Source organism: Cryptomeria japonica, chromosome 11 (assembly GCF_030272615.1).
Source record: "Cryptomeria japonica chromosome 11, Sugi_1.0, whole genome shotgun sequence".
NCBI classification, from domain to species: domain Eukaryota; kingdom Viridiplantae; phylum Streptophyta; class Pinopsida; order Cupressales; family Cupressaceae; genus Cryptomeria; species Cryptomeria japonica.
In genome coordinates, this window is record NC_081415.1 from 234,259,145 (window position 1) to 234,282,970 (window position 23,826).

Sequence of the window (23,826 nt, forward strand, 5' to 3'; positions counted from 1 at the left end):
GGGTGCAAAAAGGAGGGTTTGGTAGGGTTTTGATGGAAAACAAGCTAGAATCCTTCAAAGTGAAACATGAGACCTTAGTTATATCATGCCACATGCTAATTATACCAAGACAAAGTAGTTTTACACCCTCAAAGGTTAGAGAACAAGTTTTTACAAAATGCACATAAGAAGAGTGCAACAATTGACAACTTTTCCATTCTTGCTTCCTACAAACACATCTTTACTTGAATAAAAATTACATTCAATCATGTAAACATGGCTGTCATTAGGGACAAAGAAGAACCATCATTAGCCCTGCACAAAAGGATTAGGCAGTTTACAAAACATTGCTCATTCACTATCAAATCTAAGTACCACTGCACTTTGCCCTTTCACTATTTTTTCACACTTTGTCCTGCACTTTAACACTGTCAAAACACCTTTCAAAGGTCTACCTGATGTTCTTTTGTTAATACTCTATCTTTTCTTGCTTGTTGAACTTCATACCTACCAAATGGAAGAGGAAGATTGCAAAAACTCCTTCATTTAATATGCTAAAATCAGTCATAAATGACTGTGACAGCCTATTGGGCGTTACAACTTTGCCTAAAGAGATCATTGCTTGATCTTGGCAAACACAAAGCCCATGGGAAGGGTCAAACACCACTCCATATTCTTGTTTACAAACACATTAAGGAGAAACAAGGTTTTACACACATCAACATATGGTGGAGAGCAAGTAATTGAGTGGATACAAACTCCAAAACAGTGACTTACTGTTTTTGTTACAATCTACACAAACTGAAAATGCAAACTTCCTTCTCTTGGCTTAGTAAGCCTCTTAGCTTTCATTTACAATCTTGGACAACAAGACAAGTCTATCCACCTGATGAATGCATTTTCTATAGAAGAGCAAAGCATCAAATTTCTACAAAGACCCTAGCCAAATGGCACACTTGCCTAGGGCTCCATGGCCACAAAACTCCTTACACCTGCACTTTTTGAAATCAAAACAAGTATGTACATATCTTACAAGTTGACCAACTAGTTCTTGGGAAGCCATGAGCATTTAGGGCCTCAAGAAGCCAAGTTGGTCAAGCATCCTTGCTAATTTCCTAGACAAGGCAGTGAAACTGTCAAAACCAAATATTTTTGCACAAAATTCAAAACTTGGTGAAATTAAATGCCACCAAAGGGAAAATTTTTAGGAAACATGAGAGAACATGAAAATGCCAAAATAGTACGGACAAGTACAGCAGGCGTACAGACTGCTGCTCACTTGGAGTCAAAACATAGTGAAAAACAAGGAACTTTTAGTGCAAATTCTCAAAATGCCTAATAATTTTGAATGAACAACCCTTACAATAGTTCAAATAGGAGATTAAATACCTCTCCCAGTTGGTTAGTTGCCTGTACGGACTGGTACATGTCCAAGAGCACTTAAATTTGACATTTTGATGCCTAAATGACAACTTTTTGGTGCCTAGAAAATGCAAGGTTGATCTTAAAGACCTACAATCAACTAAGAGCACTACTCACACCTACAAACCAAGCATAAGACATGTCTAAGCACTTTCAAAACAAAAACCACATTAAAAACTCACTTTTCCATCATTTTGCCAGGCAACTCCAAACTGGCAACTTTGAGCAAAAAGATAAAAACAAGAAACCAAAACCACACAATGAGTTCAAAACTCATCCAAACAACCTAGAACAACTTCAAAAACATCTTAGAAAACTTTCCAACTTAAAACTAATAAAAACCAAAATTGCTATCAAACCTGAGATGAAAATGAGACCTAGGTGCTCCTGCACCAAGAGGTGGACTCACTATTATGCGATGATGACATCGCATATTCCACAAAACCTGCTGAAATGATATAAGACGCAAAAACAAATTAATAAAAAAAAATTTAAATTGTTATTCATAGTCCCTCAAACTTATGGACAAGAGAGGGTGAAAGAATTGACAGAGAGAGCACAAAACTTGCAAGTAAGCAGTCATGAAATCTTTAATTATAACATAAGTTCATTCATGGTTTATATTTTATACCCTTTTATGTCATGAACTAAAATATGTACGTGTTGTTTTTATAGGAATTTTTGTGTCCTCGTGAAGCTAGTGGTCATGATCAGGGTACTCCAAGTAGTTTAGATGATGACCATGTTCACTGCATACACCAGCTCATATTTTTACATGTTCATGTCCTTCTGTTAATGTGTTATTGCTCTTATATTTAATGTATTAATATTTAGGTATTGTCCACGTTCCCATGCATTCACCACATCATCCAACCCCATCATCGGCACCTATATTGCTGACTGCAATGTCGGCAACACATAGCATGCAGTCATCAAGTACTGCATCGACCTGTGCAACAGGACATGCACCTGGGGATGCAGAGGCCACTAGTGGTGATATTTTAGCAGCATTTCCTAGATCTTCCCGTATTACTAGTACGGGAACGTTGCCGGTCACATTTGTGGTGATCGATGATCTTGTTCCCATAAAGATAGAGAAGGTTCCAGGTACTTTAAAATAATTATTATACATAGTCCAATTGTAATTTACTTATTGATCACTCATTTTGGACTAATGATCCCATGATTTTTTTGCAGGCAATGATGTTTTTTATAAACATCTAAATGATATTACATTGGAGATCTTCAGGCCCACCATACGTACATGGTGGAATGCCCAAAATCAACAATTAAAAGATGAACTCATAAATCATTTGGTTGTGTTGTTTGAAAATGACACATTCAACAAAACCAAGGTCCTTCAGGAAGATGGCAGATATCTAAAGTATGTGAGGGACCAATATAGGACACATTTAGAGAAGAACAGAAGGTGCGAGCATCCCCCCATGATTCCAGAGAGGGAGTGGAAGGACCTGGTTTCAGATGGAAAGGAGAAAGCTGAATAGAGAAAAGGACATACACCATTGGGTGAAGGAAGGTATGTGATACTATTAACAATGTAATTATGTACTAATTACTCTTTGTATTTACATAATCTAACATATTTCAAACTTTTCATAGGTTGCCCGACACATCGAAGGCAACTAAGGTACGACTAGAAAAGCACAGGCAACACAAGCTTGGCTCTGGTGGCTATATGAAAGTTGTCACATGAATTGTAAGTATCAATAAATGAAATATCGCATCGAAATAATAAATTGCAAACAATTTTTTAAATCAAACAATAGAAGCAAAATTCATGATATTAAGAAAAAATGTAGGGCTCTAAATTCAATAGAGCGCCCACAGAAGATGACATGAAAATTGCCTTCCAACTATTGATAATATAGCGTCAGTCGGTCTCCTTCTAGCCAATCCAAATGTGTGAATGGCCTATCGGCCTTACACATTTTATTTGTATTATGATTATCTATTTAATTCTTGTCTTGTTCAATATGCAAACATGCTTATATTATAATCGATGTATTTTGCATATCGTATATTGTCTTAATTATCCAATTAGACATTAGACCGGGCATTGGTCAAACATTAGTCAGTAAGCAACTTATGTGAATGTCACTATCCTTCGTGCATTTACCTAGGGTGGTGACTCTTGGAAAGAGTCACCCCCTCGTCACTTATATATCTTGGACAACTCTCAAGTCAAACAAAACATGGAACACATACACGGTGAATAATATCTGGTCGTTATCATATCATAGCTAACAATATATCATGCAAAACAATTATTGTCAGACCAAATCGAACAGAGAGACGAATCATAGACCGTGGCTATCAAATTGGTGATAGATGACTATAAACGAATATAGTATATCGTGGTTGGCAATCAGATTTATACAACAATTCATTGATAGATAATACATAGAACAAGATAAATTTTAATTCTGGTTCATAAATTTAACATGGAATCAGACTAGGTTTCCTTCTGTAAAGCCTAACCGCTTGAAGGAAGATCCGATTAAGATTAGATTAATATCTCCTTGAAAGTCTGTATTTTAAAATGACGAATGGTAATCGATCATTCAAGAAGCCTAGAGACTCCTCTAAAGTATAATGTTTCATATATGACGACTTCCAAACTTGTGATCGAGAGGGAGCTTACTAATCGAGATTGAGCACTTCTGAGGTAAAAATTATAAATATTGATTATTATTGTTTATACTAATAATTATTTTATGGGCCCTGTGTAAATCATAAGGAAGTGACGACTTCCAAATGATTTCCACTTGTATTTTTGAGGTTATTGGAAGGTGACGATCTTACAACTCAAGATTGTGGATAGAATCACCGACTGAGGCAATCCACGTAAGAGCTTGTGGATAGAATCGTCGACTAAGGCAATCCACACAAGAGCTCATGGATAGAATCGCCGACTGAGGCAATCCACGTGAGAGCTCATGTATAGAATCGTCGACTGAGGCAATCCACACAAGAGCTCATGGATAGAATTGTCGACTGAGGCAATCCACGTGAGAGATCATGGATAGAATCACCGATTAAGGCAATCCACACAAGAGCTTGTAGATAGAATCACCGACTGAGGCAATCCACACAAGAGCTTATGGATAGAATTGCTGACAGAGGCAATCCACTCAAGAGTTTGTGAATAGAATCACCGACAGAGGAAATTCACATCTTGAAACTATGGTCCAAAGATAAAGCCAACATTACCATGCACCACCGATAATTATATCGAGTGTTAATATAAACCATGCTCCACCGATAATTATATTGGGTGGTAAGATAACTATACACCACTGATAATTATTGGGTATCTTAATATATGCACCGGTTGGTACGTAATATGCCTTGCATTATTATTGTGAGGGGGCACGATCAAGTGATGTCTTGATTGGCCATGTCCAAAAGACATGGCCAGTCAAAGGCATTGCTTGACCATACCCAATCCACTACATAAATTTAATCTATGGATATGCCAGAATAGTTGATATCACGTGAGGTGATATCTATGAATGAGTCATGATGGATGGATATCACAGTAAGGTGATATCTTTCCTTTCCACATATGGATGTAGTCATTGCGGTCAATCACTTCAATGAGGTGATGTAACTTGTAGAAGGGTTCCTCCCTAGCTAAGAGGAAGTGTTGATAATATAGCATCAGTCGGTCTCCTTCTAGCCAATCCAAATGTGTGAATGGCCTATCGGCCTTACACATTTTATTTGTATTATGATTATCTATTTAATTCTTGTCTTGTTCAATATGCAAACATGCTTATATTATAATCGATGTATTTTGCATTTTGTATATTGTCTTAATTATCCAATTAGACATTAGACCAGGCATTAGTCAAACATTAGTTAGTAAGCAACTTATGTGAAAGTCACTATCCTTCGTGCATTTACCTAGGGTGGTGACTCTTGGAAAGAGTCGCCCCCTCGTCACTTATATATCGTGGACACCTCTCAGGTCAAATAGAACATGGAACACATACACGGTGAATAATATATGGTCGTTATCATATCACAGCTACAATATATCGTGCAAAAAAACTGTTGTCAGACCAAATCGAACAGAGAGACGAATCATAGACCGTGGCTATCATATTGGTGATAGATGACTGTAAACGAATATAGTATATCGTGGTTGGCAATCAGATTTATACAACAATTCATTGATAGATAATACAAAGAACAAGATAAATTTTAATTCTGATTCATAAATTTAACACCAACAAGGCTATGGAGTCGTGGTTGAACGCCTAAGAGAATTGAGTGGGCAAACAAGATTTCATTGCATCCGTCACACGGGTAAATAAGCTAAATGAAAATTATTTAAAATTGAATACCTGAGCAATAGTCTATTCAATGTTAATTTCCAACATAAAGTGACAATATTTGTTTTAAATAAGCAAGCAATGATAACAATGAGCATGGCATTGGAATGCAGCCTGCTAAGGGTGGAACACAACCTGCACATGATGAAGGTTGTGGTGTGCATCCTGGTATTGGAGGTATTCATGTGCCATACAAATTTTTTATGTTATAATTAATACAATTAAACATCATTAATTGAAATTGGTGTAGTAATTAATGTAACCTTTTTTGTTTTTGTTTTAGAGCATGTAGAGCATGGTGAACAAGTGGAGCATGATCAGGGTAGATAACATCAAGAATGTGATGTGCCCCTATCAGGTAAAGAGGACCACTGTTATTCCTTTAAACAAATTTAATTGCAATTGGTGTATTGATTAATGTAACCTTTTGTGTGTGTTTCAACTCCAAAGGATTTAGAGGGTGTTCAGCATGTTAAGGATGAGGCTAGACAAAATGATCAGGAAGATGATGTGACCCCATCAGGTAAAGAGCACCCCTGTAATGTTCTTTTAATTAATGAAATACTTGTAACAATAATAAAAAATCTTATGAATTTAACCCATTTCTTTGTTATTGCAGCAAACCCCCCTTTGCCTAAGCGTCCTCATCGTGAGTACAGAACTGGGCAAACATTAAGATCATGAGCAGAGGGCACAACAATTGAAGAGGGGAAAAATGATGAAGAAAATGATGCTCCACTTAGTTTTTACTTAGCTTCAAAAAAATAAAAATAAATAAATGATTGTAATCGTATTATTTGTTAATGAATGAATTTTATGTGTTAATGAATGTTATGTGATAATGAATGAATGCTATATTTTATTAATGGATGAAAGAATAAATGAATGTTATATGTTAACGGGGAATTTAGAGTGATGTTGGGGGGGGAGGGCCAAATGAGCTTTCACCTTCATGTGGTTGGCCCTGTTAAGTAGAGAATATTAAACTATTCTTGAAACAAAGAGAAGCTCAATAAGGTAACACACTTTTTAATATTTCATTATGCTCCACTGTAAATCTTATTGAATAATATGTATTGAATCTTAATTGCAGGGTCCAATAGAGTCAACATGAACAACAACACAAGAAGTTACTTAGTGGAGGCCATTAAAGGTAAGGTCCTTGATTAAGATTTTGTTGTTTATATTCATATTGCTGATTACAGAAAATAGATTTTGTTGTTTATATTCATGTTTTTTATTACATAGCCAAATATCCATTTAAATTTTTAAACCAAATATTCATTTAAAATTTTAAAAGGGCAATCACCAAATACACCAAATAGTTGTCTAATTCTGAGATCAAAGATTATCAATTAGGAGTCACCAAATACACCAAATATTTGTCTAAACAAGGGCTAGAACCCACTATGAAATATAGTTTACACTTGTCCTTGAACTGAGAACTTCAACATTTTAATGGACTACATAGGGCATTGCCTTAGAAAATGAGCCGACTTCACATGAAATCAGTCTAAGGTAGAAATAATGGTAAAAGGAACATCTAAGCTTTTAAATTCAACTTTAACTTGAGGGTGATGGAACCAATGGTGGGACAAGTGAAACCATCATGCAACTTAATCAAGAGTTTGGATTTATCATAATTGTCTCGATATAATGCATATGTGAAAAGATGTTTTTTTATATTCGTATTAACCATATAACTGTGAAGTGTCCTTTTGTTTAAATGATGTTACTATTTTGACTGTATATTGTAGGTCTATCAGACTTTGGGACTACCAAAGATTTATTTGTATTGCTACTACGATATTATCATGTTCTCATTCATCTAAACCTTATACCCCTTTAACCCTAAATCATTGTAACTGCCTTTGGCCCTTTTGGCATTGGATGAAATCCTTACTTGGGTAAAGTTGTTAACTGCTTCTACTCTCTATCATTAACTCGCTACAATTTTTTCTGATCCAATCCTTGTGTATGAACATCTTTGCTTATGGACTATGAGAGGTCACTTTGTGGTTTGAGATCTTTATAATCTTAGTGTGTTGCTATGATTGTAATCTCTGCATCCTTTAACCCTTCATGACCTTGTACGTCATCTCTGACCTATAACTAGTCATTGTACTATAGTAGAATGCATAATGGCTACCTATCTTCATCAGGGCTTTGCATGTTACTTCTATCATTTTCCTCACTCTCATATCCATGCTTTATCAAGGTCTTCATTACCCAAATAGTCCCTCTTGGTTGTGTTTGTATGTTGTTAAAATATATGGGATTGTTGATTTTGTATATTGTTAGAATATATAGTTTACCATAGTTAGTTAGTCATTGAGGTAAGGAGTTAAATATGGGTAGTTCAATATTTGAGAAAGCTTATCAAATCCTATTCCATATTTGCAATGCTCTATATTCTCTAATGGCAATTTTTTTTTTTTAAATATAGCTTGTTTGTCAGAACTCTGACGGACATGCCCAACATAGGCCTTGACGAGAGTGTTGTATCTACAATGAAATATTTCATTGCAAACACAACACTCTCATCGGAGCTTCCTTGCATCTGTTGTCAGAATTCCAACAAAAAAGGACACTATGTTTCAACAAGAATGTTGTACCTACGACGAAAAATTTTCGTTGCAGGTGCACCATTCCCGTCGAAGCTTCCTTGTATTTGTTTTTGGAATTTCGATAAAAAAGGGCACTATGCTCCGACGGGAATGGTGTGCCTGCAATGAAAAATTTAGTTGCAGGTGCACCATTCTCGTCGAAGCATAATGCCCTTTTTTGTCGAAATTCCAACGAAAAATCCAGTGAATGGTTCGTCGGAAGATTAGCGACTTCATCAAAATTCCAACGAATTAGACCGCCACATTATGTGTCAACTTTCGACAAAGAAGATATCAGAATTTCGATGAACATTTGTTCGTCGAATAACCCGACAAAATTTTAGCGATGAAATTTTTTTCGTCGTTTCGTCTAATCTATGACAATAATATGTCGAAATTATGATGATCTAGTTCGTCAGAAAATGACCCCAAATGTGTTAGTGTCTTCTTCCACATTTTGCATACATTTGCTATATGATTTGTCTGCAATTGGCATAGTAATAAGTCATCACAAAATCTAGTTAATAGAGAATATTGCAAGGATTTTATCAAATACGGTTCATCTAGTAAGGAGAATCAATACTTTTCTTTGTGTCAAGGGAAGCTCCTTGCTCATGGTCTGCCCTTTCCGTGAACACAATTATAACATAATCACTTGCAGACATGAGTATAGGGATGTAAAAATGAGAACACAATTTCAATGCAGGGTAGACTAATAAATGAATGAGAGAAATGCATATTAAAAATTAATTTAAAAAGAAAAATAATATTTGGAAATCTACCAAATATTATCAGCAACCGCCTCTTAATATATTTTAATCAGTGTCCAACATGTGAGACCTTGCTACCCATTGAATTATATCAAATAATACAAAATTTTCCACATGTTGAAGTCAATAAGGATTTGAAGTTTGAGAAAAAGAAGGGTTCGCCTTTCAGACAATAGTCCACTATGCGTGGAAATGAAGCCATTGTTTCTTGTATAAATAAAGAGATAGGTGGAGCAGCGGAGCCATGTCAAAAGTGAGGCACATTGATCAAACTATTAATGGTTTAAACCATCATTCTCTACTCTTAAGAATATCCCAAAACCCCATTTGCTTTCTTCTGCAAATCACATTTTTAACCGTTTGAAAGCTGGAAGTTGGAGGGAGTATATATATACAGTGATATTATATATAATGTACATATCAGCAACCATGATCAGCGGCCACAAATGTGCTAGATTTAACCGCTCTTACAACAACCTCAGAAGTAGTAAGAATTCAACAGAGTCCAGGCTTTCTTGGGCTGCTGAACAACAGGGAAGAACTTGTATTAGTAGAAGCGAAAATGATGCTTTGTATTTCGGTTCATATGCCCATGTCAGAATTCATGAAGAAATGATCAAGGTGAGCATTCTGGCCCAGTTATTTATTGTTGATTTTTTGGTCGGAGAGGTGAGAGTCAATTCTGAAGTGCATATGACAGTAGAAAACAATTGTTATTTTCAAGTTGGAAAGATGATATGGTTGCAATAGAACAAGAAAGAAATGTGCAAAGAGATAAAATTATAAAGTTGTAAACCCTAACAAATCTGCCATAACCAGGAAAAAATTACCGAATCAGAGGGAGAATAACCCTAAAAATAACAACTAACAGAAAAAATGCAAATACCACAAGTAGTAAAGCTAAGATGAGAAATTCCATTACTGTAAAGTATAAAATCTTCATTGTAGCCGATCACTGTGCGTTCTCTTGGCTGTCTTCCAGATGAATCCGCATGGGGTTTCATTATCTGATTACGACAGATTTAGCTATGCTTCAAGCACCTTCCAGAACTTTTGGCAAAACATTTGTTTTTTTAAATGTTGTAATCTGATTGGATAGCCAAAAAAGTTTCTTTTTAATAAAAAAAAATTAATGGCCTCATAATTAGAGAAAATGATTTATTGAACTAATTGTTAAATATTTTTAATATTGAAACATTTGAAAAACAATACAAAGCTAAAAAATACTGTAATTTGATTGGATAGCCAAAAATTATTTTTGCATCCAACGGATGCTATAGTTACCTACCTATCAGCAGGAACTAACAAAGATTGAATAAATTATTTTAATTTGATGTGATAAATATATCTAAATTTTGTTAATTCTAATTAAGATTGTGTGGCTTTTTTTTCAACATTTTAAACATTGATATAATGTTCTATAATTTGTACACTACACTTATTGGATTAGATGAGCAAGCTTTTTGGATATTTTATATCATGAAAATGCCTACCAATAAAACCAATATTAGTGGAGTTTATGGCTCTCCTAAAAAATAATATGACATTATAATAATTATAGAGTAGCTTAAAAATCTCATTTGGATTGTATTTTTTAATTGTTTTGTTCAAATAGTTTCCACATTACAAGTCAATTAAAATCCATGCCATTGGATCTAGGAAATCTATTTTGAGTTTAATATTAGATTGAAGCTTAGGACTTGTAAATATGTTCTCAAGGGGCTAAGTGGTGCTTATGCCATATAAAATTTTGCTACAATGATATTACATCTTGTATATGATTGACAACTTTGTTTCTAATAATGATATAGTAGCAAATTACATTATTATTTTATAGTCCACACCTTTGATGCATATTTTGTTGTGCATGTATTTTAAGATGCTTAATGTGAGAGATAAAGCGTTTTTGTTCTTTGCAATCATACATCATGTTGTGTCGAAGAAGGAATCTTCATAGGAATTTGAAATGAATAGAGTTGTCAATGCAAGAAAACCCCCACAAAAGACTCTACCATCAACTATATTTGAGATTTATACTACCACTTCTCAATTCTTACTATTAACCTTCTTCGGAACTTTCCATATATCCATCTCAACCCATACTACTTAAACCACATAAATTTAACCTCCATAAATTGAAGACCTTGTGTGGCAATAACATCCATTTGCCTATATCAAAATTTGTCTTTGAAGCTTCAAGACATATACCCCTATAAACAATTATTTTAGCAGACACATTATATGCCTTCTATGTTATTTGAAAAATATGATATGGATTAAGATATAAAAACCATGGAAAGTAGATATGATATTAATAATCTAAATCTTTAAATAAGAATGAGCTTTTATTATACAAGTGATATAAATGAATTTTTGTTTAGTTTGGAGTAGAGTGAGAATCAACATTTCTTCTTGTAGAATCATGGATAATATTTGGCCATAATCAAACCAGGTAGGTGTCATTGCACCATAGTATTAACTTCTATTTACTTGGCTTGATTTATAATGATGATATTTTTGTAGGACTATAATTTATTATTCAATCCAGCCAATACCAAATCAATGAGATTATGAATTCAAATCATTAGAATGATCTAACATCAATCCTTAATACTTTCCTTTTGATGACAAAGCATAAGTGAATGTTACATAGAATTTAATATGGTTCAATTTGATTGGACATCATATTTCTTGACAATAACCGTGGTAGAATTTATTTATAAGTTAATCCTAAAAATCTGAAAAATATAAAATATCATCAAGGGTTTTAATCATTCCATCATTTAAACATGACTTTACGTTTCCTTTACTAACAATCTTCTTAGCATTTTTATCACCAAGAAAAACATTACCCCCATCATAAGCTAAATAGGTAGAAAACCATTGCTTATGAGGATTCATATGGCAGGGGCAATCTAAATCAATAAACCAAGTGTCATTACTAATAGTATTGACTAAAATAAATAAAACATTGTAGCATAAATTTATTTAAGGTCTTATACAATTTACACCATTTTTTGTGCTCTTACCTTGGTGTGTTTTCTCTTAGATCTTATCCAAGCCTATTTCTGGCATTTATGTTGCAAAATTGATGTCATATGTTTGCATGGTGATCTGAACCTCTATCACAAACTAATTGCACCTCATCCTTGGCTTGTTCACCTTGTTTTTGGTGGACAGGGGTATTTGGGGTGCCCATGTCCCTCAAAAATAGGCCCAAATTTTAACATGTTGGTGCTTGGTTCTTGTCAGTTAGTTCTCGATCACAATGCCTCAATATGACCATTGGAGGTTGGCCTAGTTTGCAAACAAACTTGAGAACCCTATATAAGAGAATTCTTCCAATTTATTTTCACATCCACCCATCATCTATCATCACAAGCATTCATATGTTATCTACATCAAGGTGACATTTCATCCCACCATATCCTTCAAAGCATTCTTTAGATCTAGACACCATGGAGCAACAAATTACAACAATATTCATGCAAGCATGTGTTTACATGCGTAGGTAGGATGATCTAAAGACACAATTGTGGATTCGGGAAGAGTAGATAAAAACATACAGGTTTAGATTTTGTAGAGGCAAAAAGTGGAGGATAAGGTCACCCAAAGCATCTGTCTGGCAAGTTTTTGGCAAAACTTCAGGAAAACTATCAGAATGATATCTTGATCCTAAAACTACATTTATTGTCCACATCCAACACCTCAAGGATAGGGTTGTCCTGAGCACCATCGTCCAACAATTTTGAGCCCAACTTTCAAACATGAGTTCCTCTCAACTTCCTATTCCAAATTTGTATTCATGTTTGCATATCAAATCTAAAATTGTTTGTGCATGTTGATTATTGTCAATTTCACACATTTATCCCTAGATCTTTCATCCAATTTACATCTTTTTGTAGCTCATTTTCACCTCAAACAAAGATAGAAACAAAAATCAATCAACATTCACCCACTTGGGATTGATTCTATTGGTTTCACCCCTCTTTAATGTAATAGAGGTTTGAAATAGGTTCATTCCTTGTTTATATAACTAACCAACAAGTATCTATTTCCTACCCATTACATTTTGGTGAACTCAACACTTCTAGCATTTTGCATATTTTTTATTATGTATTTTAGAATCTAATTTTTCATAATGGAATTCACTAAATATAATTGGTTTTCTATTTCACATGTGATTACATTTCTCATTAGCTACTTTTATCAAAATCATGTGTTGACTAATAGCTCCTTTCGCTTTATGTTGCATGCATTCATTCATACAAAAATAACATATTGCATTATGAGGGTTTTAAATATTTATCTTACATTCAACTTATTTCTCAAAGCTTTCATATATATTTCATGCTACTATATGATTTTTTTTAAAGAGATCAATAAAATATTTAGATTTCATAAAAGCTTTGGTAAATGCTTTCAAATGGATCCCTTGCTAACCTTAGAGATGATATTGAAATGAATCATACGTGTACCTCTCCTAGAGTATTTTTTATTCATGAGGAAAGAATTAATACTCCAATAAATTATCTCTCCAATGGAGATGCAACATTGAAGAGTAGTATTGAATACTCTTCTCACAAAGGTACTTTGGTGCAACAGGGACAAGGTAAGCATGTTAGTCTTGGTACATCTATCACTCTAGATCCTTCTTATTCTCCAAGATCTTATCTTAATCACTAACACACGTTGAGACAAGATGATGTTATGTGTTTTATTCATGACCTATCTCCTAACATAACATTGAGTAAAGATGAAGCTTTAGATGATGAGAATGCCTCTTCACAGCCTAAAAAAGTGGACATGAATAGTGGTGATAGAAATGAAAATCTTCCTACAAAGGATAGTCCATCTTCATCTATTCATCTCTTTGACCCTTCAACATATCCTTAGAGAACAAATTTAAAAGAAGTCCATAATGAAAGTCCTTCACAATTGAAAATATTTTATAAGGCTGGTTATGGTATGACTCCTAAACAAGGCTATCATGGACAAGGTCTTGGAAAGTTAGAACAAGGAATCAAGGTCCCTATAGATACTCCCTCACAATGCACTAGATAAAGCATATGATATCCTTACTCATTACCTCAAACATGATTGTGAGGAAATTAGTGGATCAACTAAAAGTCATTCATTTAAGAGTTAAAGTGCGAGCACATGGACTATCTAGACTAGGGAGCTTGCATGTTTATGTCAATTTTGCATTTCATGTGATCGGGAAGCATGTGAGAATAAATAATGGGTTGAACAATGGAAGTAAAGGTTGTTGACACCTACACAAACACATGATCAACATGAACAACAATTAAAGGATTAAAGGCAATAATCAAGTGTTTGCATCGAATCAGTATGACTGTGTTCCAAACCTTGTACAAAAAGGTAATTTAATTTTTATTTAATTTATTTTATATATATATATATATATGAATGCATGTATGTCTAGGTCAAATTATATGTCACACAAGTTGTTTAATTAAAAAAAAATTCTAGGACATGTGTATGTTGTTGTGGAGAAATAGAGTATTGGCTGGCTCAATGTGTTGAGACAAAAAATATGTTAATTTTTCCTTGAGAAGATAATGATGGCTATAAGTATCCAACAAGTTCATAGTGGTTGTTGGCACTTAGCTACAAAATATATCTAATAAGGAAGAATGGTTTTCTTGCATTCGAAGATTATGAAACACATATGAATATTATAAACTACTAACATTTGGTTGTGGTAAAAAATATAAAAACTAGTAAGATATCAAAGAGGGCCTATTAATAAAGGGTTATGGACAATTTCTATGGAAGAACGTGAGACAATAAAAGACGCATTGCAAAAAAGAGATGATGCAAATGGTACAATGGAATAGCTAAACATAGGTAAGTATATATATTTTTATATATTTAAATACAATTTTTTATGATATTGATATTGCTTATACATAGTGTTAAAATTTATTTATTGTCATTTTGGATCCTTAAGAAATCCTCTTTTTTTCCCTTAATCCATTCTCTCCGGACTCTTTAAGCCATCATCTTACCTAAGACCTTACATCATCTTTGACCCCAGAGATAGTGGATCCCTTATGTTTTTTTTCATATATATGTTTTGTGACCATCATCCTTTGCTTTGTCCTTTCCTGGGGGCATCTCATTGTGGTAATATGCTTGTCTTTTAGAAGCATGGTATCTTAAAGCAATTGCTCCCAATAAGGCATATGCAATTACTTTAATGTGAGGGCATACACTCTACTCAATGATACATTATGTGCACACCATGAAATGTTTTCATACGAGCAAGTTACTTTGCAAATTGATCCTTTTGCTTTGTAATTATGTATTTTTCTTTTTCATGACCCATACTAAGCAAATCTTACTAGGCTAGTGTAGTCATGTGTTCTCTCTCCTTCTCCTTTCTTATGTTGTCCCTTTTATCTCGATATTAGAGACGTAAGATCCTAAAGTCCTTGGGGGCTTAGTGTGCTTGTCTCTTTGATATCTTGATAGAATTTTTTCAATGCAACTTTGCACTTTACCATGAGTATGCTTAGTTTCATGCTCCCACTAAAGTGGGAGCTAAATGAAGCATCCTAAATTGTACTCACCTACAATTATGTCCTCACCTAGGCCTCACCTTGGCGTTTCGATTTCTAAGGCCTAATTGCAATGCTAATTTTGCTCACACCACCTATCTACCTTGCATTTTCATCATCTTGCCAATTCTCCCCCCATTTTGGAGTCCTGATTTCTAGGACTAGAACGTGGTACACCCTGGTCCAAGATTAGGACAAGGGCATACCATGCCCTGGGCCTCTTAATTAGGCCCCAAATTAAAGCCTCATAATGGTCATCACTAATTAGCGAGAATTTGGATCTCGTGTCGACCTACTTTGAAAATTTGATTTGATTTTCAGGCTAGCAAGTATAAAAGGAGGTCTACCCCTCTCATTTGAATTGAACCAAAATCAAGATCTCAATTACAGTCTAGCAATTCCACGTGAGCAAGCAATCAGTCATTCATCAAGCATTGGAGAAAAAGTGAGTCAAGTTCAAACATTGAAGATGGCAGTCATGATGATCAATGTTTTATTAAGACACCCTAAATGAAAGCCTAAAAGCTTTGTTTGAAGACAAACAAAACTTTATCAAGGTAAATATTGTGGTTTCAAGCATTGCATTTTAGATTCAATTTTTCCCTCAAAAGGAAAGTACTTTGTTATAGTCTTTTATTACATTTTTCAATTCAATTTCATGGTTAATTCCAAAACTAGGGTTTGACTTGAGGCAAACCCCTATTCCCAACACATTTCTATTTCTTTTTGTGTGCAAGAAACAGGTGCGGAGCTGTACTCGGTAAATCTGACAGAGTCAATAGTGACGAACAGGTTTAGCTTTCAATGGTGGAAAATTTGGAGGAATCTATACTACTTGGTCCCAAAAAATCAGGTCAAACTTCTAAGAACAAGGCTGACACATCTTCTTTTGCCCATATCCAAGTTTGTGGCTTAGTGGGATATATGTAGCTTGTTGTTTCTATTATATTAATTGAATATTATTTTTCTCTAATTTCATAATTACATTAGAAATGCATCTAAGAAAGAGGATTATCAATACAAACTAGTTGAATCCAATTAGGATCTAAGACCTTTCCCCATTTGGATTGAGCCTAGATCTATTAGGTTCAATCATCTTTCAATGTATTGGATTAATTTGGATATTTAGTGGTTTTACTATCTCAATTGGTGAAACCCTAATTCCTATTTTTTCATACATTACAATTCGTTATAAATATTTTATACTATAAACTATGACCCTTGACCAACAAGTTGTGCAAATCTTGACTAGCATTACAATCTAAAACTTAATCAGGTAAATTATATAAAATGTGAGTTGTATAAATATTAATGATGGTTAATATAATCATGCAAAGAGGAATTAATAAACATGTGTGTAACCTTACCTCTATTGGGTAATGAAGTGAATACTACTTCAATAAGAATGGTAAATTAGTTAAACTTTTGATTGTAAATTAAGCAAAAATGGTGATAATGTAATGTAAAGGGATTTAAGTCCCTAGTTTCTTAGGTTAAACAATAACTACGAGTACTTTATAGAAGGGCATCTGTTAGAAAGTCCTACATGAGTACCAAGTTAGACCTAAGAAAACAAATAAGAAACAAATAAATGCTTTGGCCGAAGAAGTTCATTAAAATAATTAGAGAGAGGATTCTTTGAATTAAATTGAGTCACTTCATGGGTAAATGGGCATATGCATAGATATTTATGATTGGTAGCTTTAATAGGTTGCATGTGTTAGTTATTCCAATGTTGCGCATATTTCACACATATCAATCATGAGTTGCTAGACTCCAAGTGATGGGTCAGGATCTTCTCGTGAGGTAGCACAAGGAAGCATATTTCTTTGTGACTGGGTAGAATTTGTTTTGGTATGGTCTGTTGGTCCCAACCGGTGTTGAGAGGGGAGGGGTGAATCAGCACTATATCGGTTTGTTCCAGATTTAAACTTAATCAAAACTTCTACTCAAACTTAACACTTACTAGTAAGCAGCATTAATAAGAAACATGCACACATAAAATAAAAAACACATGACTACCAAGATTTATCATGTGGAAACCCAAATGGGAGAAAACCACGATGTGAGTAGAAACTCACAAAATCTGCACTCTTCTGGAGTACGCTCTGTGAGGAGCCATCCATGTTAGGAGATTACAAAGACATTGTTAGGTGCCACCCAGTTAAGAGATTTTCTTTAAGGCCTGTTAGAACCTTTACCCTATTAGAGGTAGTCTTGCTAAAGGACTTAGGATAATCATTTAAGATGTCACCCAGTTAAGTGATTTTACAAAGGGACCTGTTAAAGTCCACCCGGTTAAGGGATTTTACTGTTGTAGTTATTAGAAAATAAAAGAGAGAATGATCTATTGTAATATCTACTCTTAGCTTAATCTGATCCAAATGAAGCTCTTCAGTTTGACCACCGGTTACACTTGCTCTGCACTCTACTGGTGCTCTGCATTACACTTGTCCTTCACACTATCCGAGCTCTACACACTCTCTTCACCACTCTATTATTCACTTAGCAATTCTTCCCTCTTCTCACCTTGTTGGATCGCCTCTCTTCAAAATTGCACTTTGCAAATTTTACGATCAATCTTTTTGGTTTTTGCCAAAAACCTTTATACCATATTCTTGCAACACATACCCATTGATTCCTCAATCAATTTACACCTAACACTTGGTAGATTTGAAATTAAAATCTTTCCAAATCTTCCGCACTCTCTCTGCACACTCTCCATCAATCTCGCCAGTAACTCATCCTTATTTGCCTCTGCAATTCATAATTTCACCAACCTCTGGGTCGTGTTCTGGTTTTTTAATGCAAACTAGAAAATCTGCACAAATCTCGCCTTAACTGGTTAACTGTTGTAGACTTCACTATATGTTTGTTTGATGATATATCATCATGACTGACTCACCTCTGATCATCGCATCCAGCTTACCGGTCACCACTCCGAGATTCTCGGTGGATAGCATTCTTCAACCTGTATCACCGGTTCATCGGTGTAACTCTTCATCTTTTTTCCGCTGGTCACTGATCATCAATCAGACTGATCACCTGTCTATCCAGAACGTTCTGGTCGTGCATAAGACTACTAAACTGCAATCCGAGTCACCTCTTGTGACTGCATCATCATTTCATCTGCCAGTTTTAAGAAACTGATCTCAACACCTATCAAGTTCTTGACTGACTGGTCAACTACTTTGTTTATCCTTCAACCGATTAGTTCTTCGACCAACACACTACTTAAGTGTGTCAATAATGCATATTAGGGAAGCACTGAACCCTCCATACTGATTGCAGTCATGAGTAAACCATTGTGGTTGACCACACCTCCTTGCCTATGAGTTTGGCCTTATTCACTAATAAGAGTTTGTCATCAACGACAATACTAACTGATGAATCGGTTGTGTCAACACCATCAGTTATGCCAACATGGTCTCTCTCTCTCTTTCTTTGTGTTCCACTCTATATTTGGGAGAAAAGACGAAATAGGTTTGATATACAATATTATATATAACTTTTTTTACTGATTTTTAGTTTAGATGGCTCATATTTTATGTTTAAAAATCTCTTTTACAATATTATAGCTTTGAATTGTTATAGAAAATCTTGGTTTCTATGGTTAGAATGTTTCATATGCTATCAACTATTATTTCTAGAATATTGTAAATGCCTGTTTATGAAAAAATATTTTGTGTACTATTTTTGTCAAGTAAATGGACATCAAAATACCTTCTTTAATATGTTTTTGGTTGTGAATTTGTATGATGAACTACAAAATGCAAAAGGCATTACAAAGATAGCTTAGTCATTTAAGGTGATTCACAATCCACATCATTAAAGAAAGGGAATAAAATGAGAGCTTTTGGCAATGATGGCTACATGATTAAAGAGTTGATAGAGTCAAGAGGAAAGGAGAATCATGCAAGAGAAGTAAATGCTCAATCATGACTATAAAGTACTCTCAATCGTGAGTAAAATGGTAGCAAAACAATTGGAATTGAAATAATAAAACATTCCCAAAAGATGACAAGGTCACCCTTTTAAGCTCTAGGTCAACCCCTTTTGCTAGCTCAGGTTACTTGGGAAAAACTAGAGTCCCTTGAGAACCCTATAATTGAAGATCGTGAAAAGGCTTTTGAAGATGCACAAAAAGTTGGAACTCGATTCGAGGGCCAAACAAGATGGACAAGAGGCTAAGAAGAAATAGATAAATGTCATCAATTCAAAATTGCTAAAAGGGAGTGTAATTTACACCTCATGGGTCATGACCTAGACGTATTAGATCATCATTGAACTACTATGTTTGCAAATACAATATTGGGCATTTAAAGTTAGTTATCTTAAAGCATATACCAATATCTATCCTACATTGTTGCAAAAGAAAATGATTATTGTGTATGCCAAGTGGCTAGCATGCTTGTCATTTAGAACCATTATTATTAATCATAGCTTAGTGTGTTGATAGAGTCATTAAGAATCATTGCGACTTTGTCACACAATTCCTAAAATACCTTGTCTTCATAAATGCACACTATCTATCAAAGCATAAAGATTGACGATAAAATAACTAGTGATAGAGAAACATTATGATCATATTAGAACTCCTCTATTCAATTTTAGATAGTTATCTATCTTAAATAATAAATTTAAATAAATATATTTAAAATCTTTCTAAATATATTTTGAATAAATTATATCATAAATATCTTAGATAAATAACAATCTTAAATTATTCTATTACATAAAGAACTATTTTTTTAGGTTAAAAAAATATTTTATTATAATTTAAACAATATCTTAACACAATATGGAAAACACCTATGAACATAGTTAGCTATCCTAATTTCATGTGCAAACATTAAAATAAGTTTTTCTCTTAGATATCGGATGAAAGATGACTAAGTTCATCACTAATAACAATGCAAGACCTTTTTGTTTTGAGATCAGCACACCTTAGCTAATTTAAAAGAATTATTGTTTAAGGTTTTAGGTTTTGATACTATCGTTTTTTACTGTTGAAAAAAGTAGAAGGTTATATATTAATAATATAACTATGTTAATTACATCTTTATTAAGTTGATTGGAAATATAGAAAAGATTAGATATTAATGTGTCAAGATATTATTATTGTTCACTTTATATGTTCCCATATGATTGATTGTCTATTTGATATAATTTGTAAGGAAATAAATACTTGATCACTTTTAGATAGGCATAATAATATTACTAATACTTTTGAACTTTACAAATAATGGATAAAAGTCATGAAATATGATCAGAAATATTAACATAAAATATACAATTACATAAAAACACTTTCATTAAAATTATTTAAATATACATCATATTCAATTATTGACACAGGGATAGTTATTGATCATCTCTTCTAATTATAATTATAAATTATGACTGTAATTATATGTTTATTTCTATTGACTACCTCCCTAATTACGAAACATGATTGTATTTCTCATATCATATTTATTACATTGAAATTTCTTTAATTTAGTGTTTTTTCTTCAATCATACTCCACCTAAATAACATATCATTTGTCTCTCTTTAATCAAGTGTTTTTTCTTCAATTATACTACACGTAAATTTGACATATCATTTGTCTCTCTATTCATCTACAATCTAGCTATTCAAAAGAACATAATCAAGTTTACTACTTATTTCAAGTGCTTTCCACTTTTATGATGTATCATCTGCTGTCTATTCATCTATAACCTAATTATTGAAATTAAAAATTAGTTATCGAGCTGGTATTGCTTATTAATGAATTAAACTGTGTGATTATTTGTATCAATATTTTTCTTGTAGCCCTCTTCTATCGGATGATAGATAGATCGTCAATCTGAAACGTTGATACAAAAAGTTACACAATTTAATCCAGAAACACACAGACTGAAAATCTAATATAATTGATTACTTGTCTATTTCATTAACTAAATGAAAATACAATGCGTTATATTATGATTTCCAATTAGTGTGCATCTTGATGAGGTTAACATTGGAATGCAAATTCAAATCTTATTATCTCAACGACCGTTGGACTCTCTGTGCTTTACTACCTAATCAGTAAAGACATGTACGTAATTAATGCGTGAAAGTGTTTTCACCGTACCTCACTCTGACATTTGCCCGTTCTGATGGCGCATTGGGCTTTAAATAAGGAATTTCGCAACTGGGCTTTCACCTGCTCCGCCGTGTATTAGTATGCATTTTTATTCTTGTCAGTAAGTAAAAATTCTCTCTGACCACATTCATTTGTTTTTATAAGGTGACAGTCATCATATTACTTCACGCCATTAATTTTCTTCAAAACAAAGTCTATAAATATAGGAGTTATATATATGTAATGGATCAGACAGACTTCCCTAAACATGCATTGTTTACAGGTCCATTAAAGTGCCAGAAAAGGCTCACTTTTCCCAGCATACGTACATACATAGAAAGCCCCAGTATTTAGCTACACCAAAGTCTTGCAAGAACGTGTAGCCGGATTCCAAATAGCCGGAAGCAAAAACATCCGGCCTTTAACTCCGTGCGCATTGTAGCTCGCCCCCGTTGTGTTATCCACCAACAGATTACCAGGAAATCCAGGGTAAGCCCCCGTGCCATAAATTCCCGGACAGGCTGAAACCGCTTCCAATGGCGCAGAAGACTGCCCCTGAAAATACCCACTATTGAAAGGATTTGTAACAGCTCCTGCCAAAACAGTAGCAACATTGATAATCATCCCATCAATACCCACATCACCATTGGGCGGAAGCAGGGGAGGACTCTGAGGCCCATAAAGAGGCTGATGAAACGGCCACGCGCACTGCCCCGGACACTGGCTCTCCGAGTTCCCAACCCATGCGTAGGGAAGCGCCGTCTTTCCCACAACTATACTTGCATGGGATCCACACGAGCCCATGCAAAACCTCTCCACAATGACATCTTGGGACGTCAGAAGCAAGTAAACGGCATTGTCATCCACAGGCAGAGCTCCTGAAGACACAGTCCTTAACACCAGAGTCCCAATGTCAGTTCTCTTCAATGACTTCCCCAGAGAATAGGCCTCATCAAGCTTCTGCTTCCCAAGCCTTGTGTGGGTCTTGGTCGGAGCAGGGACTTCATTAGACAAATCCTTATAACCCTCTGTTGTTTTCCACCAGGAAAACACAGAGGGCAGTGGGGCACCGGCCCCAAGGGACTCGACAAAGTCCCCCAGAATCGAACGCTGAACGGCACTGAACTTCCCATACCAAATCAGATGGACATCAAGATTGGGCTTTGATGTTAGCAGTGGGCCATTGTGGTAGTTCAGAACAAGAGGCTCTTCATTGACCAATACAGACAGACCCAGCTGGGCTAGACAAAAAAAAACAAGAAACTTGGCTACCAATCCAGCGGACCCAGAGATTGATCTGTACCCTGACCCTCCCATTGTAGCTAATACCTGATCCTAAAGTCCAGCCCCTGAGAACAAATGTGGAAGTGAGGGCAATTTAAAGAAGGGATGAATGCCGTGTAGCAAAAGCGTTCCGGGACTGTCAGTTCCATAGTGGCAAAGTGCATGAACCTGCCACTCTCATGTACCTTCCACTCTCAAGTACATTATTCCACAATGGCTGACACGCCTCACATACCATAACACATTAAATGCATAGCTGAGATTTGGGCAATCCTACGTGGATTCATTTAGTCTGCCATGGTAGCGTGGGAACAGAGCACTTAACCTTCAAATCGGAGATGGGATTGCGTTGCAAAATTCACGTGGGTGGAATCTTTTGACCAGGGGTCTAATTGTCTGGTTCCTCAAGTTGTAACGCCCGTGGAATCGAATGTCACACCCTTGTTAAACCTGACACGACACTGCCGAATGGCATTCGAACCCGAAATCGGCTGATTTTGTCCTGCAAATAAGTAGGTAGGTGATGTTATTTGTATCTAGAATTCAGAAGAATCAAAGATTACATGAAGTAAAGTTTCACGGATCTTCGTACCATACGAAGAAAAACGTATCCAATGACGGCATACTTTTTCCAGTCCGTGAGGAACATGAAAATGTCTTTTTTTAATTAATAAGAAATTCAAGAGGAACAGTGTACGATGGATTATAAACAT

At 34.8% G+C, this 23,826-nt stretch overlaps 1 protein-coding gene across 1 annotated transcript; it reads right to left on the minus strand.

Moving 5' to 3' along the window:
• Window positions 1-22,043: 22,043 nt before the first annotated feature.
• LOC131063964 (protein EXORDIUM-like 2) lies at window positions 22,044-23,258 on the minus strand. The gene has a single exon (XM_057997969.2). The coding sequence runs from the start codon at window positions 23,144-23,146 to the stop codon at window positions 22,184-22,186; it is 963 nt and encodes a 320-aa protein (XP_057853952.2). The 5' UTR covers window positions 23,147-23,258; the 3' UTR covers window positions 22,044-22,183.
• Between the last annotated feature and the right edge of the window lie 568 nt (window positions 23,259-23,826).